We start from the raw sequence: 23,446 nt of genomic DNA, 5'->3' as shown, positions 1-23,446 counted from the left end.
CGGCGTGAACGCGCACGCCCGCTCCTCTGCCATGCGCATGCGCGCCGCCGCGGCCGGGGCGGGCCGGCGGGAGGCGGCCAATGGAGGCGCGCGGGGGGGCGCGGTGCGCACGCGCGCGCGTGACGTCCCGCCCGCCGCAGCCGCCGCCGTCCGAGCCCGGAGCCGCCGCCGCGCGCGGCCTCCTGCCGGTGAGTCACGTGGGCCGCGCCGCCCCGCCGGGACCCCGCCGCTCCGGCACCGCCGCCGCCTCCCCGGCCCGACGCTCCCTCGCGCCCCTCGCCGCGGCCCGGCCGCCACCGCCCCCGCCGCGCCGCTGCCCCCGCGGCTCCTCCCGCGCGCGGCTCGGGCCGTGCCCCCTCACGGCGCCGCGGACCCTCCTGCCCGCCGCCCCAGCGGGCACCGACCCCCGCCCGGCCCGCCCCTCTGGCCGCGGCCCCGCTCCGCCGTTCCGCACGGCCGCCTGCCCGCTGGCCGCGGTGCCTCTGCACGGGAGCGCCGCTTCCTCCTGCCCCGGCCGCCGTGCCCGCGGCGCCGCCGGCACCGGGACCTCCTCCTGTGCCGCGGGGAGCCGGGCCGGGGGCTGAGGGAGCGGCGGTGCGGGGCTGGCGGGGAGCGGCGCCCCGCGGGCCGGGGCCGCCCCTGCGCACGGTGCGGGGCGAGCGCACCGGAGCGGGGCTCGTTCCCCGCCTGGAAACCGCCCGGGGCCGGGGAGCGGCCGCAGGGAGCCCCCGGGGACTCGTGCGCTGTCCCGCACCCGGCCTGGCCCCGGTGCCCCCGGGAGCGCCGCCCTGCGCTGCTTTGGGGCACCGGAGCTCGGCCCCTGTGCCGCGGTCCAGGGGAGTTTACAGCACGGCCTCTCTTCACGGCACCGGTACCGGCCCTGCTCCGGCTTTGGGCAGCGCTGGCAGCGGTCCAGCCTGGCCTTTCCTCAGCATTCCCAGATTCCCAAAATCCTGAGCTGTGCCGGTCCCCAGCCTCGGGGTTCCGCCCCCCTCACCGCGCCGACTGGGGAGGGGATCGGCTGCCCTGTGCTCCCCGTGGCTCTGGGAAGTGGTTCCCCCGGATCTGCCGGCTCCCGCCCCGGCACTCGGCTGGATTTGGGCTTCAGGGATTCTCCGCACTAGGGGCTGCTCGGGTTTTTTGGGGTGTGTGAAGTACAGCCAGAGCCTTGTCTCTATCAGAGTGGGAGTTATCTTGGAGCTTCTTTCTGAGCTTAATCCAGTTATCACCGTCCTTCCGCCGGGCCCAGGTGCTGCTTTAGCAGGCATTTATTCCCGTTGGTTCCCGAGGCCGGGAGCCCCGTCTGGCATTGGAGAGGGTGGTGGTTGTGTGGGTCCAAGGGGAGACCTTGAACTCCCCTGCGAGGGGCCTGTTTGGGGACATTCCCACCTGTTGCTGTGCCCGGTGTCTCCTAACACAGTGACAAGAGGCTGGCGCTGTCCTTGCTGCTGTGGGGCCCGTTGGGATGCGGCCTCAATGGATAAGGCATTGTTCCTCCTGCTTTGCCCATAAAATGGGGCTAATCCCCTGTAAACCAGAGGGATGGGCTGGGGAAGGAGGATGGGAGCGGTGTAAGCCCTGGGCAGGAGATAAGCATGGAGTGATTCCAGCCTTCTGGCTGTCTGCAGTGGAATATTTCTCCATGTTCTGTGTTGACCCTTCTGTACATTCACCTGGGAGAAAGGCGGGTGTGCAGGATGCCCCTGGAGCTGAGGGGTGGCCAAACATACATTGCTGTGCATCCTCCTTTGGAATTAAGAGCAGGGAAGTGTCTCCAGACTGCTCTGCTGGGGCAGGTGCTCTGGTTTGGACACAGGGCAGTGACCAGTGGGGATCTCACACTGGCATTGCTCTGGCCACAGTGCCAGGTTTGGGAAAATTTGCACTTCCTCTGATGGATTTTGGAGTGTGAAGTGTTAGCTGGTCGTACAGGACAGGGTGAGCAGAGGGAGCTGCAGAGGGAGGTGGGAGGTCCTTGTTCCCTGGATGCCCCTCACTCATGGTGCCAGGCAGCGAGCTCTGGAATGGCTCTGTGGAATTTTGGGGTGCAGCCAATCAAAACAATGTGGGAACAGGTGAAGCACATCCCATCTCCGTGCAGCTGGGATCTGCCCTGTCTGGGAGTTGCCTCACGTGGAAGGAATTGTTTGTGTGTTTGCCCTGTGCCATGGGAACTCGGCTGGACCGGGGTGGGTCGGGAGCTGCGGATCCCAGCGGGCGGCGCAGGTTTGGGAGCCGGTAACCGGGAGGGAACTCTGTCCTGCCTGTGCCGTGGTGGCAGGAGCCATGGTGGTTGATGCATTTCCTCCTTCCTGGACGGGAGCAGAGTGAGGAGCTGAAGTGAGGGTGGAGGGAATGTTGGGAGTTGGAGACACGTGTGTCCCCATCACAGCAGAGGTGTGGAGCGCCTCATGCTCCAGAAAGGAAAAAGCATGGAGCACCTGTCTACATGTGGGAAGGCTGGAGAGGGGCTGGAGCAGATGAGCAGAGTGGGGTGGGAAGCAGGGAAGGAGGAGCACAGGGCTGGGAGGGGAGGAAAAGGAGGAAATCTGTGAGGCTTTACAGGGCCTTGAACCAAGAAAAGGAGACACAGGCTCAGAGAAATGGAAGGTGGCAGCAGTCGTGCTTGCACTTATCTTGAGGGAGGGGATTTGGAATTAAAAGAAATCCCCAGAAATGGAGATGAAGCAAACAGGAGCAGCTCCCTTGTAAGAGTGGAGGGAAACCCTGGAGAGTGGAGATGTCTGCTCAGGAGGTGGCTGAGCAGAGTGGAACTGAGAAAGTGCTCCGAAAGGAAGGTGCTGGGATGGGAAAACCAGGTGGAATTTCTGAGGGTGAGGGAAGGTGGAGTGAGCAGTGACACAGGCGCTGTGGGAGGAAGGAGCAGGGGAGGTCTGGAGGAGCAGTGGGAGAGGAGGAGTTGCTGGGCTGGAATTGGCAGAGGGAAAGGAATGGAAGGCAGGAGCAAAGCCCGTGTAGGCCACAGGTAAGCAAGATGAGTTGGGGGCTCTTTGGAGCAGGGAAGTCTGAGTGGGCTTTGTGGATAGGGACAAAGTGGCCAGTGAGACAGGGAATTTGGGGCAAAGGTGGAGGGAAAGGAAGGGTTGGTTGACCAGAAGTGGGCAGGTTGTAGGGCTGGGAAAGGGGATGGCTGGGAAAGAATATGTGTGTTTGGGAGAATTGTGACCTGAATTACTGTAATCTGTGGGAATTTGAGGTGGATTTTCCTTATATTTTTCCTGGACCCCTTAAGGATTGCAGAGCAGAAATCCTGGCACACTGTGCTGCACTTTGACAGCTTCTGCCCAGGCCTCTGCAGCAGGGCTGGGGCTGGGGAGTCCTGCGGGGTTTCAGCATGCCAGGGGGATCAGGAAGGCATTCCCAGGAGCAGTGTGGTGCTCTGGGAGCTGGAATGGGCTCCTGTTTGATGAGTTGTGGAGTTATTCTGGGCACAGGCAGCTGAAGCAGGGATGCATTTGCATCGCTTCTCACTGGGATGTCCCTAATGACAGCACTGGGGCTCTCCCCCTGCTCGTGGGGCTGTCCCATGGGTACCTGATTCCATGGGGAGCTGGCTCTTGCATGCGCAGCTCCACAGAGATCACCCAGTGGAAGGGCTGGAGTGCCTGGATCTCTGGCTGGGAGGGCTGGGACAGAGCAGGGCCACGAAGCGCATGCCCATGGCACCCTGTGAGGGCAGGGTGGGGATCTCTGGAGGAGGAATTATCAGGGAACAGCTCCTTCTGCCTGGCAGCGTCTGTTTGAGCCCGAGGTGTGGCTGTGCCTCCATGGCGGAGCGTTCAAAGGGCTGGGTGCTCTGGGAGCAGATTGCTCCTGCTAAAGCAATCAGCCGTGATGTCAGGCCTGGACTTCCGATAGCCCATCCCTGGAATTGCTGTTGGGCTCGGCTCTGTGGGGTGTTGGGCTCTTCCCCGAACAGGCAGAGCGGGGCTGGGAAACGGCTGCTCTCCAGGGAACTCTGTTCCTGCTATGGAAAACAGCTTTCCCTGGTGTTACTGTTCAATTTGCTCCTCTCAGGAACTGCTGCCAGGTGAAACCTGCACATTCCCTGCTGGGCACAGCATTGGCCCCACATTTCCTTTCACTCCCAAGGGCAGGGAAACCTTGGAGTGGGAAGTTGAGCTTCGGTCCTGCAGAGGCCGAGTGGCAGGAGCTGTTCCTGGGTGAGTCAGGCAGAGTGGCCGTGAGCTGGGGCTGAACCCTCTTGGTGGTAACACATCCTTGTCATTAAAGCTGCCTTTAATTGGGTGCTGCAGCTCTCCCAACCTTCACCCACGTTTAGTCAGCGCTAGAGAGCTCCCTGCCCACCCCGAAGGAGAAACTGGGGAGGCAGAGAAAGCTGAAAGGGAGAAAGGAGTGAGCTGTAGGCTGCGCTCGGACCTGCAGTGCCACGGAGGCAGCAAGGTGACAGACAGTGACGAGGTGAGGAGTGGTGGCTGTAGCAGCAGGAACTGGTGGGATATGATGGATGATGGGCTTGTGGCTGCTTGGGGCAGGTCAGGGCCATGGGCAGGGACGCCTTCCACTATCCCATCGAGCCTGGCCTTGGACACTTCCAGGAATGTGGCATCCACAGCTCCTCTGGGATACCTGCGCCAGGGCCTCAGCACCCTCACAGGGAAGGATTTCTTCCCAATATCCTTTCCAGCCCTGAGCTCTGTCATTTCAAATCCACTCCTCCTTGTCCTGGTGCTGCAGTTCCTGATGAATCTGGAGCTGCAATGGCCACCTCTGATCATGGGATTGGTGTTTTCCATGGGCCTCTCCTGTCTGCTGCCCTCCAGGGAAGGGCGTGAGATTCCTGGATGTTTTTTCCTCCTGTGGTGTTCACCCTTATGTTAAATCCTGGAGTCTGTGCTCAGCCCCTGCCCCTGAGGGAGCCAGCTCTCACTGGTGCTGGGATTTGAGCTGGAGCTGCAGGAAGAAATTCACGGTATCCCTCCAGTCCTTCCAGGGCTCAGGGTGGGTTTCTCAGTGGTAGAGGGGATGGCTTGGTGTTCCTGCAGCAGGCAGTGCCCCTGGGCTGGGACGGGAGGCGCCGTGGCCAGGCTGCTGTGGCTAATGACAGCCGGCTCCATCCCTTCTCTCGCCATGCTAATTTCTGTTGTTGTTTTTTCCAGGTGAGCTGTGGCACACCAGACCTGGAGTTTTAATGGTTTTATGTAGTTTTTTTTTTAAAAGACGGATGGATGGATGAATGAAGAAGGATTTTAACAAAGGAAGGGGAAGGGAAAAATGGAGCTGTTTGGAACAAACTGAGGTTTCCCCCTTCACTGCCCGGGCCATGGGTGAGACAGAGCTGCTCAGCCCCACTTCCACCCTTTGGTGTCTGCTGGGGTTGTAAAGACGCTCCCTGAACACCCCCTTTTCATTCACCTGCTGGGAAATGGTTGCTGCAGAGAAGATTTAATGAAATTCCTGTTGCTCCCCAACTGCCAAGTGGATACTGAGCCCATGGAAGGGCCTGGGGGGTCAGGAGAAAGGAGCAAGTAGGAAAACCCACAATCCGCCAGACCTTCCCCTCCGCCCCCCTCGAAAGAAAGGATTTACAGCTCAACCTTGCACCAGCTGTTCCTCGGCTTTAACAGACAAGAGAGAAATAAATAAAATTAAACAGCCACCGCCAGCCAGCCCCAGATCCCGGTGAAATCAGGGAGAGTGTTTCCGTGACCCCTCCAGCGAGGGGAGGAGGAGGAGACACGGCAGCTCCGTGAGGAAGCTGGGATTGCTTGGAGACCACCCCCTCCTCCCGTGCAGCACCGGGGGCTGCGGCACAGCCGAGGCGGATTAAAAAGGAGAAGTGGCTGCCCTGAGGCTCCCAGAGTGGCTTTTTTGCAAGCAGTTCGCTGATCCTGTGCTCTTCTCGGGGTGCTGGCTGGCTGGGAAGCACCCTGCCCGAGCCTGGGGAATTCCCTCCCTTCAGAGCCTACCTGTGGGAGTCCTGTTCCCTGTAGGCTGCTGCCTGGACTGAGGCTTGGAAGGGCTCTCAGCATTCCCACTCCAACGGTTGTCCTAAGCCCAAATCCCTTCTCTGTTGTGAATTTTTAATGTTTTTAACCCTCCTTCCCTGCGCTTGTGAGCTCTCACGGGTCAGAGCTTAGAGTGGGCTCCTCTCCTGGGCCTCCCGCTCCAGACCCTTCTCCGGACTGTCCGCCCCGGTCAGAGCTCGCCCCAGGAGCAGGCACGGGGGCAGGGTAGGGGTCAGTCCCTGTCCCCCTCCCCTTCTCATCCTGCTCTGAGTCCCCTGGGGCCTGGGCTATGCTGCGGGGCGGACCCCCCACCACAGCTCCAACATGCCAGCAGCCTCTGGAAAGAGATTCAAACCCAGCAAATACGTCCCGGTCTCCGCTGCTGCCATCTTCCTAGTGGGAGCCACCACCCTCTTCTTCGCCTTCACGTGAGTCCCAGCTGCTGGGCCAGAGCGGGGAGGGCTGGTGAGGACAGGGGACAGGAGCTGGGATTTCCTCTCAAAGGGAAGGGGATATTGTCCTCTGGGTGCTGCAGCCACAGCGGGAGCCATTTCACTCCATGAGTTTTCCCAGGGGAAATTGAATGCTGGCAGTCCTGGTGAGGCACCACTCAGCTCCAGGTCAGCTGGGTTGAGAACTGGTTTGTGACCTGTGGGTGGAAAACGCATGGCTCACTTTCTCCTTTGGAGCCAGGCGAGGTGGATTGGTGGGCTGGGGCAGGACACGTGTTATTTTTAGTTTCATAATCGATTTGTGAGCCATAAAGGAAAGTTCAGGGCGGAGAACTCTGACCCTTGTGCTGTGTTCAGTCCCCTGCCCTAGGGCAACGAGGGTTCCACGTCCCTGGAGAGGCCACCAGGGAAATGGCCAGCTGGTCACTGGGGCTTTGGGGGGCCACCATGCTGGGAGATGGTGCTGTGTACTGGAGAGGCGTGGTGACATCCCTGGGCTGCTGCTCTTCCCTGCCTGGTGACATGTGCCTTTGGTGACATGCCCAGGGGGTGACAGGCCGGGGAGCAGAACCTCGAGGTGCTGAGGGAGTCTGGCAGAGAGTGGCTGGCACTATGGCACAGTGTGCCAGGCAGGAAAACCAGAGCATGGCAGCTGGAATGGCCACCAAATCCTGCAGGGCATCCCCGGGGTCTCAGTTGAGCTGTGTTTGGGGTTCTGGCAGGGTGTGGGAAGGACATCCACTCTCTGCTTCAGGGAGCCTCTCCTGCTCCCTGGGGTTTTCCTGCTGGGGCCACAGGAATCAGCTGGAGCTGCGGGAGGCCAAAGGGACAGGTGCCATGGGTGCTGCCATTCCCTGGGAAGGAGCCATTGATGGTGGGAAGGTCAGTGTGGCTTTGGCAGCCACTGGGCAGGGACGGAGGAACTTGATGACCAAAGAGGGGAGCAGGGTTGGTTCGCCCCATCCAACGCCCGGTGCAGCTGGCAGTGTCACTCAGCAGCATGTGGCTGTCCCCTTCTGGGACACCGAGTGGTCACCAGGCTCCCAGGCTCGGGATTTGGCTGCTCCAGGCTGCCAGATGCTTGTGGAAGTCCCTGACTGTTCCTCCTGTGCCAGGGGGATGAAGAAGAAGCAGAAGGAACAGGCGGTGCCCTCCGAGCTGCGTGTGCCACCCTGTGTGTGACCTTAGGGGACAGGCTGGCTCTGTTTTGGCACAGTGGCTGCTGGACAGCTGGACCCCGAGCCCATCCCAGCCGTGGGTGCCAGCAGTGCCGGGAGCAGCCGCTTATCAGCGGGCGGTGAGAAGCAGCGCCGGAGCTGGCGCCGCGGAGCAGGTTTGGCCGGGGCAGGAACACCTGGGCAGGTCGCTGCAATTGCAGGTCAGCGATGTTGTTTATCCGACTTCGGAACATCCCTTTAAACCCCAGGCACGGCGTTCACACCGGCTCGGCTGTGAGGGAGCCGCGCTGCTCCCCGTGGGATGGCTCCTGTGGGACAGGGTCTGCCTGGTGCTGGAGAAGGTTGGCAGGGACGTGGGGCTCGAGGTTGGCCTGCTGCGTGGTCCTGGGGGCCACTGTGCCCCTTCCTGCCTGGTCAGCAGCAGACCGGCTGCTGAACCCCTTCCCCCTGCCAGCATCTGACCTAAGGCTGGTCCTTTGGGAAGTGCAATGGAAGCTGTGAGGATGGGCTCTTGGAGGCCTCCCCAAAACAGGGAGCAGCCAGGGGTCGGCACAGCTCTTAAGGCTCCAGTTGCATTGCTTCCAGCCTATCCACAGGATGCCTTTTGGTCCATCCAGGATTTGTATCTCTGGGCCAAGAACTCTCTTTAATTGATTAATTTAATTAGGAACTGCTGCTGAGCACGTGGCTGTGGAAATGAGGCCGGTTGCCCTGGAGGGGGGGGCAGCAGGAAAGGGGATGTTCCTGCCTCCCCCTGGGATGCGTGGGGGTCTCAGGCTTGCTGGGCTCTCAGATGGGTGCTGATTTAGGATGGAAATTGCCCCTTGGGGTCCATTTGTCCATTCCTGCATCTCCCCACTGACTGGTCCCAGCTCCTGGTGCAGCTGGCTCTCGGGTTCATTGTCCCCTCCCTGGGGCTGGCAGTGCCACTGGGACACAGTGTCATGCCCGCTCCCAGTCACATCCAAACTTGTGTGAGGGTCAGGGCGAGCAGGGATTGTGTTTGTGCCGAGGCCTTTGGGGAGCTGGAGAGCCGGTGGGTCCGAGTCCCAGGGAGCAGGCAGGAGGGGAGGCTGTGCCTGGGAGAGTGCAGGGCCTGAGGGGCTGGGGAAGGGATGCCAGCAGGGAGGGACAGGCTTCTCCGGGTGTGACTGGTAGCCAAAATCCCGTCTCATCCTGGTGTGACTCATGGTGCCTGAGGTTCCCCAAGTCCTCTCATCTGCTGCCAGGGACAAGTCCCGACAGCTCCTCTGGCCATGAGTGTGTTGCATCCCGATCCTGAGGGGGAACCCGATGGGTGATGCGGGACCTGCGTGGCTGGTGATGGTGAGGAGCCTCCCTCCTGCTCCTCGTTCTCCTGCCCCATGTGCCCTGGGGTCCAGGCAGGGCCTGCAGCCCCACACTCTGTTCAGGAGAGCAAAAAGCAGGAACACATCACTCTCCTGATAAGGAGGTTCCCTCAGGGATGGGCAGCACCTTTGCTCCCTGTGGAGGACCCTGATCCCTCCAGCGGGTGGGGATGATCCCAGGATGTGACTCCATGGCTTTGGGGTCACCAGCATGGTGCCACCAGGTAGTCTGGCTCCAGGGGGATTCCCACAGCATAGGGGTCCCTGTGTGTGAGGGAGCCGGGAAAGCAGCAGGTCCTGGTGTTCCTTAGGGAGGGTCTTGTGCTTGCCCTGGCCCGTGAATCCTACCCAGGATCTTGTCAGTGTGTCTGAGCCCAGGGACCTGCTGGGCACTGTCCTGCCCCAGGAGCACTGTGTCCCTCCAGGAAGGACTGGCTGCTGGGACAGCACAGAGATGTTAACTTCCCCTGGTCCTTCCCTCTCTGTGTGCCCCAGAGCTTTCTGAGGCAGCTGGATCCTTCCCTGCCTCCCTGGGCTCTGTCTCTCAGGATCCAGGCCATGTGCTTGGCTCAGCCTGGCTGTTGGCTGTTCTCTGTTTGGGATGGCTGCCCGGGCATGGGTCTTCCTGGCTCCCCTCCATCTCTTTCAAGCATACATTTGGGCTGGGATTTCCCTTCCTGGAAAGAGGAGCTCCTTCTACACAGTTCCTGGAAGGGCATTTCCTCCTCTGAGCCCCCTGGCCCTCTCTGTCAGCAGAGAGCAGAGCCAGGGAGGCTTCTCTCAAGTGGAGTAGGAGCTCAGCTCAGGGACATGGGGTCCTCGGTTCTGGTGTGTCCTCACTCTCTACAACCCCCTGACAGGAGGGTGTGGCCAGGTGGGGTTGGGCTCTTCTCCCAAAGAACAAGTGATGGGACAAGAGGAAGTAGCCTCAGGTGGTGCCAGGAGAGGTTTAGTTTGGATGTTAGACAAAATTTCCGCATGGAAAGGGTTGTTCAGCCCAGGCCAGTGATGGAGTCACCAAAGAACATGTGGCTGTGGCACTTGGGGACATGTTTCAATGGTGGCCCTGACAGTGCTGGGGAAGCAGTTGGAATCGGTCTTGGAGGGTTTTTCCAACCTGAACAATTCCGTCATTCCATGACTCCGTGATTCATCCTTTGCTCGGGCTGTGGCCTGGTGCTGTTCTGTAGGTCCTGTGCCTCCAGCACTGCTCTCCGAGGGTTTTGGGGCACAGATTGGAGAGGACTCCTCCTATGCAGAATCCTCCTGGCTGGCTTCCAGAGGAGGCAGCAGGGCCGGCATGGCCGCTTGAGGAGCCGCTCCCCAGCCCGGGGCAGAGCTCGGGGGGCTGGGCCGGGAGATGCTGGGATGCCATCCCAGGAGATGCCATCCCAGGAGATGCCAGCCTGATATGGAGCAGGGAGGCAGCAGCCAGGGTGCCCAGCAGGGCGGCTCCTCAGGAATGAGGGAGGAAGAGGCTTTCGGGAAGGTGGTCTGCAGGAGGAGCTTGATGTGGTGTGTGGGGCCTGGGGGAACCAGAGAGGAGGAGGAGGAGGAAGAATAGTGTGGTGGGTGGCTTGGCCATGCTGTCCTCCTTGCCAGGGATGTCCTGCAACAAAAAGTCTGCCCTCCTGCTCTCTCATCCCTGTGCCTGGATGGGGACAGCCTCAGCCTTGGCCTGTGAGACCAGGTCCCACTGATGATTCCCACCCTCCCAGGGGCACGGAGCAGTGCCTGGTGCTGGGAGCGCCCTGCCCACCTCGGCCTCTGTGCTGCCAGGTGTGTGCTGGAAGGGTGTGCCCGCTTCTCCTGCCCTCCTGGGGCAGTCCCCCTGGCACAGCTGCTGCTCCTCACCCAGGAGTGCCCCGCTGCCCTGTCAGGGCACTGAACTGGGACAGAGCCCTGCACCAAGGGCTCGTTCCCAGCTGGAGCATTGCCATGGCTCTCAGACCTGCTGTGACAAGGACGGGGCTGCCTCACCCGGCAATGGGACCCGGCTCTGTGGGTGGTGGTGGAGGAGGGGACAGGGCCAGCGCCTGCCCCTTCACCCCAACCTGCGGGGGATTACGGCGCTGGCACCATATGTCGCCCTGCCCGCCTAGCCCCATGCTGCTCCGGCCACCTAAATCCATCGGCACTTAGCCCGGTGGGGGGAAGAGAGGGACAGATGCTGCCCTAGATCTGTGGGATTAAATCCCAGCAGCAAAGCAGATTAGGGAATTACGCTGGCGCCTGCAAGGGGGAAGCCCACTGTCCTGAGCCTGCCTGCTGGGGCAGGAGGGAGCAGGGTGATTCCCTCACTGTGCTGCCACAGGCTTTTTGGAGGAGCTGGGTGCTGGTTGGGGTCCCCATGTCATGCTAGAGCTGTCCCTGGGATGTGAGGAGCATGAGTGACTCTGGAGGCACCAAAGCTGGTGCTGGTTTCATGTTCCCTCCCTCACAGGGTCCCCTCTGCCCCTGAGCAGCTGGTGGGACACAGGGAGGATGACATTGTGCTTTCTGGCAGGTCCTCTGGGTGCCCCCCATGCCATTGGCCTGGTTTTCTCTGTTCCTAGCACCACTATTCTGTAGAACCCTCCAGTTGGATCCCAAAGGGGAGTTTTGGTCCCTGAAGGATGCCTGGAGCACATCCTACTGTGGCCCCAAGGTGCTCCCCAGTCTGGGGTCAGGCTGTGCTGCAGCAGTGGCTGCAGTGTGGGTGTGGGATGCACTGCAGGGAGGTGGCAGGAGTGACACAAGTGAGGAGTCCGAGGGTCTCACGGCTGCTGTGCCCGCAGGTGCCCGGGGCTCAGTCTCTACGTGTCCCCCATCATCCCTGCCTACAATGCCGTCGTCTTCCTCTTTGTACTGGCCAACTTCAGCATGGCCACCTTCATGGACCCAGGCATATTCCCACGAGGTGAGTCTGGCTCTGGCTGGGAAGAGCTGCCTCTTCGCACCCTTCCTCCGAGGTAAAGGGAATTTCTGGGTCCCAAAAGGCTGGCGAGGAGCCTTCCTTGCCCTGCCCAGTGGGATCAGGCAGTGACAAGCGCTACAGGGATGGCAGCTCTGGGTTCAGCATCCCATGTTGGGTCCCTGGGGCTCAGGCAGTGTCAAGATCCTGGAGCAGGGTCTGGGAGAGCCCCTGTGTTTGGGGCTCCCTGGCTGTCCCTGTGCCAGGGGACAGGAAGGTGATGCCGGGAGCCTTCGGCTCGGGCAGGCAGGGGCTGGCCAGGCCCTGATGCCGTGCCGGGGTGTCCCCATCAGCTGAGGAGGACGAGGACAAAGAGGACGATTTCCGGGCCCCGCTGTACAAGACTGTGGAGATCAAGGGCATCCAGGTGCGCATGAAGTGGTGCGCGACCTGCCGCTTCTACCGCCCGCCGCGCTGCTCCCACTGCAGCGTCTGCGACAACTGCGTGGAGGTGAGGAGCTGCCGGGGCCTCCGCCAGCCCCCCGCGGGGTAGGGAGCCCCGGGAGCACCCCCTCACCGAGCCCCATCCCCGGCAGGAGTTCGACCACCACTGCCCCTGGGTCAACAACTGCATCGGGCGGCGCAACTACCGCTACTTCTTCCTCTTCCTGCTGTCGCTCACCACGCACATCATGGGCGTCTTCGGCTTCGGGCTGCTCTACGTCCTGTACCAGGTGGAGGAGCTCTCCGGCGTCCGCATGGCCGTCACGTATCCTCCTGGGCAGCGTGAGCGGGCAGGGGGTGCGGGGGTCTGGGGGCAGCGCGGTGCAGAGCGGGGCTGTGGCTGCTCCTTAGCTGGCTGCGGCAGGATGGTGGTGATGTGCGTGGCTGGGCTCTTCTTCATTCCCGTCGCTGGCCTGACAGGCTTCCATGTGGTGCTCGTGGCCAGGGGCCGCACTACCAACGAACAGGTACGTCCAGGGGACTGTCGGGGGACTGCCAGCCTGGCCAGGCCACCTATGGATACATTTTGGGATTTCCCTGGAGAGGATGGGTGTGGACAGGCTGGACTAAAACTGGGTGAGGCCCCTGAGCTGGGGAGGTAGAGCACAGGGTGGCTGAGAGGCAGCTGCATCCATGGGGGTGCAGTCAGAGGATGGAGACAGGTGGGCACTCTAGGGGCCCAGGAGGCGAAATTGAGGAGACCTGACCCCCTCAAGGATATGTGAGCACTGAAACAGGCACCAGGAAAAGGAGCAGGGTCTTGGAGTTCTCCATCCTGGTCCTGGGGGGTTGTCCTTAGGGAGCTGGCGTGGCTGGCTGTGACACTCCTTTGTCCAACAGGTGACAGGCAAGTTCCGCGGGGGCGTCAACCCCTTCACCAATGGTTGCTGTAAGAACGTCAGCCGGGTCCTCTGCAGCTCCCCAGCACCCAGGTGAGCCTGGCCTCTGCATCCCTGGAAAAACTGCTCCATCCCAGGCTTCAGGCCCTGACCTTCCTCTCCCTGCTCCCCAGGTACCTTGGGCGCCCCAAGGCTGAGCAGACAGTGCTGGTGAGACCCCCGTTCCTGCGGCCCGAGGTGTCGGATGGACAGATCACTGTCAAGATCATGGACAATGGTATCCAGACAGAGCTGAAAAGGACAAAGGTGAGGAAGGTGGGGACCAGCGCTGCCTGCGCTGGGGCCCTCCACGGAGCCCAGGGGTGCAAGCCTGCATCCGTGAGTAGAGAACCGAGTGAGCCTGGTCACGTTCCCTGTCCCCCTCCATGTCGTCTTGTTCTGTGTCCCCGTGGCATGGAAACTGTCCTCCTCCCATGTGGCAGTGACCACATGAGGCTTTGCCCCCTCCATTGCCCTTACTGGTCCCATCCTTCCTCACCATCTGCAGGTTCCCCCTCCTTGGCACTTCCAGCACCCACCCGGGGCACGCACTGCCCCCTGTTCTGTCAGATGGCCCGGGAAGCAGCGGGAGCCCCCAGCGCCACTGTCCATGCCCTGCCAGCCCGGGGGGGCTGAGGCCTCGGCCCCTCCTGACCCTGCCTGCGCTTTGTCTCTGCAGTCCAAGGGGAGCCTGGAGGTGACGGAGAGCCAGTCTGCTGACGCCGAGCCGCCACCCCCACCTAAGCCCGACCTCAGCCGCTACACGGGCCTGAGGACACACTTAACCCTGGCCACCACTGAGGGTAAGGAGGGCACCAGGGCCCTGGCAGCCGCTGGGAGGGGAGCCCAGGGCTGCAGCAGGCAGACCAGGAGCGAGGGCCATAGGGCAGACCTGGAGCACGTCGGCATTCCTGGGCTGGTGTCTGTGGCCCCTTGCACTTGGAGAAGCCTGCGGGGGATGCTCACAGTCAGCTCTGCCGGAGGCCGAGCCAGCATGACGCTGCCTGAAGCCACCAGGAGCTGTGCCTTGCAGCCACCGTGCTGCCAGGATGGAGGAGGTGAAGTGGTGGCGGGCCTGGCTCAGCGGCACAGAGCATCTATGTCTGGCTCCGTGTGGGCCTGGCCAGAGGTGGGATGTGATGGGCAGAGCCTGTGGCAGTTGCTTTCTGCAGCAGCTGGAGACCCCACAGCTCTCCCAGCCCTGTCTGGGGTCTGCTGCCCGGTGAGGCCTGTGGTGTGTCTGCTTCCCATTGAGCTCCCTGACACCCCCGTGCCGTGCACCCCCAAGGTGTCACCCAGCCGGGGCTGCCGCAGGGGCACGGAAGTGCCAGCCCCACACATGTGGCTGTGGGGAGAATCCTTCCTCCTGGTCTGTCTCTCCCACCCCAGTGCACCTCCCCTGCAGCCCGTCCCTGTCCCTGGTCTGTCGGCCCCAGGCTCGGAGTCGGTTCTGAGGCAGGGAAGGTGGGGCTCGGCGCGTTCCTTGCCCGCAGCCGCGCTGAGCGTGCCCCTCTCTCCCGGCGCAGACAGCGGCTTGCTAAGCAAGGACAGCCCCCCGACTCCCACCATGTACAAGTACCGGCCCGGTTACAGCAGCAGCAGCAGCTCGGCGGCCCTGCCCCACTCCACCAGTGCCAAGGTAAGGCTGAGCCCAGCACAGGGGACCAGCCCTGAGGGGATGCCACCCCATTCCTAATGTGGGAAGGGTTTAGGGCATGCATTGGGAACTCCATGAGGAGGCCCCATGGTCATTCTTTGCTGTCCCTCTGCCCCTCAGCTGAGCCGAGTGAACAGCCTGAAGGAGCCCAACTCCATCTGTGACAGCGGCCACAAGCCCAGCTACCGCTCAGAGCCAAGCCTGGAACCAGAGAGCTTCCGCTCACCCACCTTTGGCAAGAGCTTCCACTTTGACCCTCTCTCCAGTGGCTCCCGCTCCTCCAGCCTCAAGTCAGCCCAGGGCACGGGCTTTGAGACGGGCCACCTGCAGTCTATCCGCTCAGAGGGCACCACCTCCACCTCCTACAAGAGCCTGGTGAACCAGACGCGCAACGGCAGCCTCTCGTACGACAGCCTGCTCACGCCCTCCGACAGCCCCGACTTCGAGTCGGTGCAGGCGGGCCCGGAGCCCGAGCCGCCGGTGGGCTACACCTCGCCCTTCCTGTCGGCCCGCATCGCCCAGCAGCGAGAGACCGACCTGCACGGCCGCTTCGCCAGCGCTGCCTCCCCCAAGCACGCGGCGCCACGCGAGCCCTCGCCCGTGCGCTATGACAATCTCTCCCGCCACATCGTGGCCTCCATCCAGGAGCGGGAGAAGCTGCTGCAGCAGCCGCCGGCCCCGGGCCGGGAGGAGGATGTGGGGCTGGCAGACTCGGGCATCCAGTCAACGCCGGGCTCCAGCAACGCCCCCCGCACCAGCTCCTCCTCGGACGATTCGAAGCGCTCGCCCCTGGGCAAGAACCCGCTCACCCGCCCGGCCCTGCCCCGCTTCGGCAAGCCCGAGCCCCCCCCGGCTCTGCGGGTGCGCTCGCTGGGCTCCCCCGACCAGCCCGCCGCCCCCCACCTGGGCAAATCCGTGTCTTACAGCAGCCAAAAAACAGCCTCTCAGGCCGGCGGCCCCGAGACCGAGGAGGTGGCCTTGCAGCCCTTACTGGCACCAAAGTGAGTACCGTGATGGCACACGGGCATCTGTGGCCTGTGGGGACACCCCCACATAGTGTCCCTCCAAGCCCCTGGGGTAGCAGAACAACCCTCCCTGGGGAAAGATGCTGGGAAGAGCAACTGAAATCTTCCTGCTCCTCTGAGAGCTGGTGCCTCCCACACCTCCTCAGTCACCCCATGGGTCCCTTGGAATCCGGCGTGGGTGCTGGTGGTCCCTGGGGTGGGCAGGGCTGTGGCAATACTGGGTGCCAGTGACCTGTCCCCCCTTCTGACCCCATGTCTGTGCTTCCTTCCCACAGGGACGAGGTGCAGATGAGAACAGCCTACAGCAAGTCCAACGGGCAGCCCAAGAGCCTGGGCTCGGCCCCACCGGGCCCGGGGCCGGTGCCCCTCAGCAGCCCCACCCGCGGAGGTGTCAAGAAGGTCTCGGGTGTGGGGGGCACCACCTACGAGATCTCGGTATGAGGGGCAGAGCCGCGCCCCCTCCCCTCCTCCCCGGCGGCCCCCAGGGACCCGCCGTGCCGACGCTTGTGGACTCCCGGGAGAGCCGGGTGGGTCCCCCCTGCTCCTCCCTCTGCCCCCCAGGCCACGGGGGCTGGCACACACCCACGGGGGGCTCGGGGAGGGCTCGGGGGGGACCGCAGCCCTGGCACCGCCTCGGCTGCGCCAGCCACTTGTGGGCCTTGTGCAATCACCCGCTCGCCTGGCGTGGTAGGAACGGATTGTTTTTAAACCAGAATACTTTTTTTTATTATTATTGTTACGGATTCTATTTTTTTTCTCTTTCCGAGTTACCAGGTGTGTGTATATATAAATATCTATATATATAAATATAAATATTAAAAGAAAAAAAAAGAAGCAGAAATTATATATCTTACCCAGAGAGAGGAAGAAACTACCCTGCTCAGGGCCTGGGCCCCCCACCTTGTCCCTGTCCCCAAAGGAGGGACGTGGGGCTGCCTCCTGCACCCATGGAAGGAGCTGTGGTAGGTGCTGGGTGTCACTGTTCGTCCCTGAAGGGGGCCATTGGGTGCCAGATACCCATCCTCGGACACTCCCCTCCCTGATCCATGGTGTCCACAGCCTCCAGCCCCCCTGGGGGGCCCAGGGTGGAGGTAAGGTGGGGACAGCACCCCACACCCCCATCCCAAGCTGGTGCAGAAGCCCCAGTGTCCCCCACCCGCAGTTTTTGCTCTTTCTTTCCCCAGGTGCTGTGGTCGGGGGGGTTGTTGGTTTTGTTGCCTTTTTTTGTTTCTGTTAATGATTCCGAGGAGGTTTCTCGCTGTCGCAGGGGTGTTTTTATTTCCGCTCGCTCGGGGAAGAGGCAGGTGCATCCCCGGAAAGCAATATTTTCTCATCACATGCCAAAAAAACACAGCCAAGGAGCCTTGTGCTCCCTGTCCCCAAAGCCCTGCCGGCACTACCGGACTCTTTCTCTACGGCAATAGCTCCCGTGGCCCCACACAGCCACGCCAGGGTTTTTTATTATTATCAGCCATTTTAAAAACAAGGAATAAAAGGATATTTAATGAGCCACCCCGGGGCTGTGCGTGTGCTTTGTTTGGTGTCCAGGGATGGAGCAGCCCCTCCAAGGCTCCTGATCCTCAGGGTTTCAGCCTTGCCCCCCCTCCCGAGGGAGAGAGAGAAGGGGGTCTGGTAAGAGCTGAGCCTGGCCCAGTTCTGGGGGGGCTCCAACTTGAGGCAAACTCTGCTCCCACAGAAGGTAAGGATTTTCCAGGCATGGGAAAAGAGGCTCCAGGGAAAGTATCGTGGGTGCTGGTGAGGTTTCGGATCCAAAGGAGGGCACCTGCACGTTCCAGGGACACCTTTGTTTGGGGCTCCACTGTGACAGCTAAGGGTCACAGCAGCCATGGCCACCAGCCCCTCCTCACAGCAGAGTTTAAAAGGTGACTAAAAAAGAGGCTTTGATGCTCCAGGTTCTTCAGGTACAAAAGCTCAAGGTCAGCACCCACAGAGTCTGTGCCCCTGGTGCTGGGGGGCTGCAGGGGTGTCCTCTTAGCCGGGGGGACAGGCCAGCCCCAGTGTCCCTGGGGTCAGCCGGGGCTGTTCCCATGGGCCAGGGGATCCCCAGGGCGTCACCGGCGTGGTTTCACCGTAAGCTGCTGCTGGCCTGGGAGCTGCCCACCCCAGGGTGCTCCGGGCTGTGCCGGTTCTGCAGAGGAAGGACAGACAGAAACTGTGAGAGCTGCTGGGCAGCAGCCCCTTGGGGATGGCAACTCACAGCGCCCCTCCGAGGTCCACGGGCTGGGCACTGCACCCCGGCCTTGCCACTCACCTTCTTTTTCTTCTTCTCTTTCTTCTTCCTCTTCCGCTCTGGATCCTCCTCTTTTTTCTTCTTTTTCTTCTTGTGGTCGGAGTCTGAGGGGGTTTCTGGAGAAGCAGAAGCGCCAGATGAGCCGATGCTCTGCCAGTGCTGAAGGGGAGCAGGGGAGCGGCTGTGGCAGCCTTACCTGGGGGGACGGGGTCCTGCGTGCGGCTCTGTTTGTGCTTGTGCTTGTTCTTCTTCTTAGGCGGCTGGATGTGCATCAGCCGGCACTGCTCGGGCAGCTGTGGAGAAAAAGGACTGGTCAGACCACGCCGGGCCCCTCCCGCCCCTCCGGCTCCATAGCCCGGGGCTCACCGGGCCGGCGTGCAGGCGGAAACCGGTCAGCATGGCACCCGTGAGCGGCGTGAAGGAGCTGCCGCAGATGGGCGGCTTCTCGATGAGCGAGCGCAGGCTGCTGCTGTCGTGGGAGCCGGGCAGGTCGATCATGCCGGGCAGGTCGGGGAGGAAGTTACTGAGCTTCTCCTTCACCTTCTTGCCGCAGAACTTGTTGTAGGCGTGCTCCAGGTTATAGTGTGTGATCAAGTTGGTGCTGCCCGTCAGCTCCGTAGTGCCTGTGCGGCCGCAGGAAAACTTGGCGCGGGGGAAACGCCCCGACGGCAGCCCAGGCCCCTCTCCCCAGCCGAGCCGAGGCTCCGGGACCCCCTGCAGCCCCCGAGCACCGGGACCCCCGGCCCCGGGGCGCCCCCGCCGCCCACTTCCCCACCGGACCGCGCGTTGCGCGGCCCCGCCCCCGCAACCTCATTGGCTCCTGGCGCCGTCAGTTTCCCCCGCGGCCGCGTTTCGCCGCGCTGATTGGCCGAGCGCGGCACCCGCCCCGCCCCGCGGCCCGCCCGCACCTGGCAGCTCTCGCAGCAGGTAGAAGGGGCCGCCGGCGGCCTTGCGGGCCGCGTCTTCGCCCGGCGGCGGCGCGGCGGCCGAGGCAGCGGGCGGCGGCGCGGTTCCGGCACCCGGCGCCTTGGCGGGCCCGAATCCGAGCGCGGCGGCGGCGGCGGGCGGCGGCTCGGCCGCGCCGAACAGCGCCGAGAAGTTCTCCATGTTCCCGGCGTGCCCCGCGCCGGGCCGCCCCGCCCCGCCATTGGCCGAGCGCCGCCCCCACACCGCCCCTGCCCCCCGTTGCTAAGGGAGACCCATCCCAGCCTTCTGATTGGCCGCTCCCCTCTCTCCTCTCATTGGTCCGCGCGCGCGGGAGCGCCCGCCTCGCCGCTCGCCATTGGCCGGCGCGGGAGGCCCCGCCCCCGGCAGTGAGCGGGGCGGAGGGAAGATGGCGGTGGTGGCGCCGCTGCTGGCGCTGCTCTGGGGGCTGCCCGGGCTCTGCCGATGGCTCGCCCAGCCCTACTACCCGCTCTCCGCGCTGCTCGCCGCCGCTTTCCTGATTGTGCGCAAGGTCCCGCCGCTCTGCCGCGGGCTCCCCTCGCAGCGGGAGGATGGCAACCCTTGTGACTTTGACTGGGTGAGGCGGTGCGGCCTGTCCCCGGGCCTGTCCCCGCATCCCTGGGCTGTCCCCGGTCCTGTCCCCACAGCCCCGGCCCTGGCTTGGCTCCCCTCCTGCTCACACAGCACCCCGGCCTGGCTGAGAGAGGAGTTGCCCGGTAGCCCCTGGCGATGCTCTGCGGTGTTCCCTTACAGCCGAGAGGCACCCCCAGGCTCTGGTCCGGCTCGTGGCCCCAGGGCAGCCCCTCTGCTCGCTGTTCTCATCCCGGGGGGGATGAAGGCTCTGGGCTGTGGCAGGGCCTTGGGAACAGTAGGGCCTGGCACGGCCACGGGTCCCTGTGCCAGGCCAGGCATGGCTTCAAGGTGTCCTGGGCACTTCCAGCTCATGCTGTCCCTTCTTTGTGCCAGAGGGAGGTGGAGATCCTCATGTTCCTCAGCGCCATTGTCATGATGAAGAACCGGCGCTCCAGTGAGTCAGGGGGACTTGGGGGGCTGGGGCTGCTTATGGGGTCTCCTTCAAGGAGCACGGGGTGGTGTCTGGAGGACCAGATCCAGCCCTCCCTGAAGTTTCCCCCAGCCTTCTGGGGGCATCTGGTCCCATGCCTTATTCCTGTCTCCACATCACAGTCACCGTGGAGCAGCACATCGGGAATATTTTCATGTTCAGCAAAGTGGCCAACGCCATCCTGTTCTTCCGCCTTGACATCCGCATGGGGCTGCTCTACCTCACTCTCTGCATAGGTGAGCCTGCATGTCTTCTTGCCCTAGATCCGCCTTCTCCTGGCTCCCCCTTACTGCTCTGGGGTGGAGGAGCTCTGTCCCAGGCCCAGCCTGGCCCTCCTGGCACTGGGGGGCTCAGGGTGCTGTCATTCCAGTGTTCCTGATGACCTGCAAGCCACCCCTTTACATGGGCCCCGAATACATCAAGTACTTCAGTGACAAGACCATCGATGTGAGTATCTCCCCAGCCCTGGGGCTTTTGGTGGTCTCTGCCCTCGCCCCCCTAAGCCCATGCCCCTGTGGCAGGAGGAGTTGGAGAGGGACAAGCGGGTGACGTGGATTGTTGAGTTCTTTGCCAACTGGTCCAGTGAGTGCCAGTCCTTTGCCCCCATCTTCGCCGACCTCTCTCTCAAGTGAGTGGCACCCACTGGAATCTTGGGGGTAACGGGGCCTGTGGTCCCCTGTGTCCCTCACTGCCCTGTGTCCCCATCCTGCCCAGGTACAACTGCTCAGGACTCCAGTTTGGGAAGGTGGATGTTGGCCGGTACACGGACGTCAGCACCAGGTGTGGGGAACGCAGCCTGGGCAAGCAAGGCTCGCTCTGGGGTAGTCCCTGTGACCCTCCTGCCCTCTCAAGCTGCCCGAGGGTCACTGTGGGCTTGTCCTGACACAGGTACAAGGTCAGCACCTCGCCTCTCACCAAGCAGCTGCCCACCCTCATCCTCTTCCAGGGTGGGACAGAGATCATGCGGCGACCGCAGATCGACAAGAAGGGCCGGGCTGTGTCCTGGACCTTCTCTGAGGTGGGTGGGACCCTGCAGCCCTCTGTTCTGTCCAGCCTGTGCCTGGGAAGAAGGGGGGAGCACGAGGTCCCAGTGGTGCTGATGCTACCTCCTGGCCACAGGAGAATGTGATCCGGGAGTTCAACCTCAACGAGCTCTACCAGAAGGCCAAGAAGCAGTCGAAGCCGCGGGAGGAGGGACCTGAGGAGCCCCCAGCCGTGCCCGCTGCAGCTCAGGAGACCAAGAAGGACAAGTAGAAGCTGCCCTGTACTGTCGCCCATCACTATGTCACCATCAGCCTGGTGGCAGCGGCCCCGCGGGCCTGCCCAGCCCCGCCCGGAGCCGCTCTCCGTGCGGACTTGTCCCGGCTGAGCCCCGGGAAAGCGGCGGTGCCCCCCGGCCCCGTGCGGGCAGGGCGGTAGGAGGGGCCCCGCCTCGGTTAACGCTCGCTCATCATCCATCGCTGACAATAAACGGTCCGTGCCGTGTCCCGTGACCCGTGTCCGTGTCCGTGTCCGTGTCCCCGGCCCGGGCCCGCGCATGGGGGCGGGGCCGTGCGGAGCCGGCGCGCTCTGATTGGCCGGCGCGGCGCGGGCGGAACCGGAGCCCACCGGAGGCTCCGGTGCCCTCCTCGGCCCCGCCCGTTCCGGCCCCGCCCCGGCGGCGCGCGCTCCCGCACGTGGCCAGCGGCCGGTAGGAGCGCCGCTGCTGCCCCGGGCCCCGCCGCCCTGCTCCCCCCAGCCGCACACCGCGGCGGGATCCCTGCGGAGCCGCCTCCCGCCCTCCGCAGCGGGATCCCGGCGGGGGCCCTCATTTCCCCCGTGGCGCATCGCCGGGGACTGGCCCATCCGGGCCCTCTCCCACAGTAGTGTCCCCACAGGGACCCACTTTTCACTCCCCGGACAGCGTGGTACCTGAGCTCCCTTCTCACCCCGGAGTGGCATTCCTGCAGCCGGCGTAGGCTCCACCGCCTCGGCTGTCCCAGGATGGCTCCCCGCGGGAGGAAGCGCGGAGCCCAGCAGCCGGCGGCGGCCGAGGCACCGGAGACAGCGGGAGCTCCGCAGAAGCGGGCGCGGGCCCAGGCCCAAGCCCAAGACGAGTGCAGCCCCGGGGACATCGGCCCCCGTGTCGTCATCGAGCACTGGTGAGCGGCCGAGGCGCCGAGGGCGGTGTGAGGCCCCTGGGTGCCCCGGGGTCGCTGACCGCCGTGTCCCCGCAGCAAGAGCTGACGCGTGTTCGGGCGGAACGCGGCGGCGGTGAGCGCGGCCCTGCGCGGGGCCATGGCGCACCTCCCCGTGGACATCAACCCCCGGCCGCCGCGCAGGAACAGCTTCGAGGTGTCCCTGGTGAAGGAGGACGGCAGCAGTAAGTGCTGGGCAGGGGGGCGGGGGGCTCCCCGGCACCCTTGATCCCATAATCTCCCTTACCTCTGCAGCCGTGGAGCTGTGGAGCGGTATCGGGAAGGGGCCCCCCCGCAAGCTGAAGTTTCCCCAGCCGGAGACAGTAGTGGAAGCCCTGAAGAGCAGCTTGGCATAGAGGTGTTGGCCAGGTGAGCGGGGATGGGACTGGGATGGGATAGGGCAGGGATGGGACCAACAGGGACCGACTTCCCTCTCTCCACAGCCAAGCCAGGATCGGCACAGACGGCATGAGCGTCCATGAAGAGGCGAGACCAAGTGGGGGCATCCACCTGCCCCAGTCCCGTCCCTGATGTTGCAGCTCTGCCACTGCCAGACCCCTGGCTCCCTCCACACCCCGTTGTCCCCCCAATCTCCAATAAAGTTTAGTACTCCACAGCACAGCTTCAGCCCTTTATTCCAAGGACATGCAGCCCAAGGGGTACAGGCACTGGTGGGGGGAGAGGCAGAGCCAGCCCCCTCTAGGTGAGGACATCCACCTCCTCTTCTGACTCAGATGAGGGACTGGGCCAGAGGCACACTGTGCCAGGGGGCAGGAATAGTTCCCCTGTTCCCACATCCACCTCTTCCTCCTTGGTGTCACTTCCAGGAGTTCCTGGGAGCACTGCCTGCTGGCAGCCCTGCGAGGACACAGGGGAGTCCCCATGCTGCTGCATCCCATTTTCACTGGGGGACTGCTGGGTTGGGGAGCACTTGCTCACCTGCTCCCGTGCATCCACATTCTGGGGGGGCTGTGCTTCTGTCACCCCCACATCCCCCACCATCACTGCCGGAGGCACGGCCTCCTGCACCACCTCCCAGTGCCCCCAGTGCTGCACCTTCCGCAGCCTCATCCGCCCGATGGGG

The 23,446-nt window shown here is 63.3% G+C and overlaps 4 protein-coding genes across 4 annotated transcripts; 3 read left to right on the top strand and 1 right to left on the bottom strand.

The window, feature by feature from the left end:
- Positions 1-116: 116 nt before the first annotated feature.
- Positions 117-16,467, top strand: ZDHHC5 (zDHHC palmitoyltransferase 5). The gene is made up of 12 exons (XM_021556015.3): positions 117-188; positions 5,142-6,418; positions 11,747-11,868; positions 12,216-12,373; positions 12,459-12,631; positions 12,731-12,833; positions 13,207-13,298; positions 13,379-13,511; positions 13,924-14,047; positions 14,771-14,883; positions 15,022-15,902; positions 16,202-16,467. The coding sequence occupies exons 2-12, from the start codon at positions 6,315-6,317 to the stop codon at positions 16,365-16,367; spliced, it is 2,169 nt and encodes a 722-aa protein (XP_021411690.2). The 5' UTR covers positions 117-188; positions 5,142-6,314; the 3' UTR covers positions 16,368-16,467.
- A 710-nt stretch (positions 16,468-17,177) lies between these two features.
- Positions 17,178-19,284, bottom strand: MED19 (mediator complex subunit 19). The gene is made up of 5 exons (XM_021556016.2): positions 19,086-19,284; positions 18,544-18,800; positions 18,374-18,470; positions 18,199-18,293; positions 17,178-18,075 (listed from the first exon to the last, which is right to left on the bottom strand). Exons 1-5 carry the CDS (start codon positions 19,282-19,284, stop codon positions 18,013-18,015), a joined length of 711 nt encoding a protein of 236 aa, XP_021411691.1. The 3' UTR covers positions 17,178-18,012.
- Positions 19,285-19,465: 181 nt separating this feature from the next.
- On the top strand, positions 19,466-21,670 carry TMX2 (thioredoxin related transmembrane protein 2). Its single transcript, XM_021524752.3, has 8 exons — positions 19,466-19,699; positions 20,089-20,149; positions 20,308-20,421; positions 20,556-20,632; positions 20,707-20,813; positions 20,900-20,965; positions 21,074-21,203; positions 21,305-21,670. The coding sequence occupies exons 1-8, from the start codon at positions 19,511-19,513 to the stop codon at positions 21,437-21,439; spliced, it is 879 nt and encodes a 292-aa protein (XP_021380427.2). The 5' UTR covers positions 19,466-19,510; the 3' UTR covers positions 21,440-21,670.
- Positions 21,671-21,915: 245 nt separating this feature from the next.
- Positions 21,916-22,978, top strand: SELENOH (selenoprotein H). The gene is made up of 4 exons (XM_021524753.2): positions 21,916-22,326; positions 22,402-22,547; positions 22,618-22,731; positions 22,806-22,978. Exons 1-3 carry the CDS (start codon positions 22,169-22,171, stop codon positions 22,716-22,718), a joined length of 405 nt encoding a protein of 134 aa, XP_021380428.2. The 5' UTR covers positions 21,916-22,168; the 3' UTR covers positions 22,719-22,731; positions 22,806-22,978.
- Positions 22,979-23,446: the final 468 nt, after the last annotated feature.

This window comes from Lonchura striata, chromosome 6 (assembly GCF_046129695.1).
Source record: "Lonchura striata isolate bLonStr1 chromosome 6, bLonStr1.mat, whole genome shotgun sequence".
Taxonomy (NCBI): Eukaryota; Metazoa; Chordata; class Aves; order Passeriformes; family Estrildidae; genus Lonchura; species Lonchura striata.
Note: the sequence above shows the minus strand (reverse complement) of the source record. Positions and strands in the feature narration are given on the sequence as shown.

Excerpts from the sequence above, each read along its gene's own strand:
- ZDHHC5 (XM_021556015.3), top strand. The coding sequence starts at position 6,315 with ATGCCAGCAGCCTCTGGAAAGAGATTCAAACCCAGCAAATACGTCCCG. Across the intron at positions 6,419-11,746 it reads ACCCTCTTCTTCGCCTTCAC|GTGCCCGGGGCTCAGTCTCT; the intron begins GTGAGTCCCAGC and ends CTGTGCCCGCAG. Across the intron at positions 14,884-15,021 it reads CCCACTCCACCAGTGCCAAG|CTGAGCCGAGTGAACAGCCT; the intron begins GTAAGGCTGAGC and ends TCTGCCCCTCAG.
- MED19 (XM_021556016.2), bottom strand. The coding sequence starts at position 19,284 with ATGGAGAACTTCTCGGCGCTGTTCGGCGCGGCCGAGCCGCCGCCCGCC. Across the intron at positions 18,801-19,085 it reads CCTGCTGCGAGAGCTGCCAG|GCACTACGGAGCTGACGGGC; the intron begins GTGCGGGCGGGC and ends GCGGCCGCACAG. Across the intron at positions 18,471-18,543 it reads TCCGCCTGCACGCCGGCCCG|CTGCCCGAGCAGTGCCGGCT; the intron begins GTGAGCCCCGGG and ends TTTTCTCCACAG.
- TMX2 (XM_021524752.3), top strand. The coding sequence starts at position 19,511 with ATGGCGGTGGTGGCGCCGCTGCTGGCGCTGCTCTGGGGGCTGCCCGGG. Across the intron at positions 20,633-20,706 it reads TCAGTGACAAGACCATCGAT|GAGGAGTTGGAGAGGGACAA; the intron begins GTGAGTATCTCC and ends CCCCTGTGGCAG. Across the intron at positions 21,204-21,304 it reads TGTCCTGGACCTTCTCTGAG|GAGAATGTGATCCGGGAGTT; the intron begins GTGGGTGGGACC and ends TCCTGGCCACAG.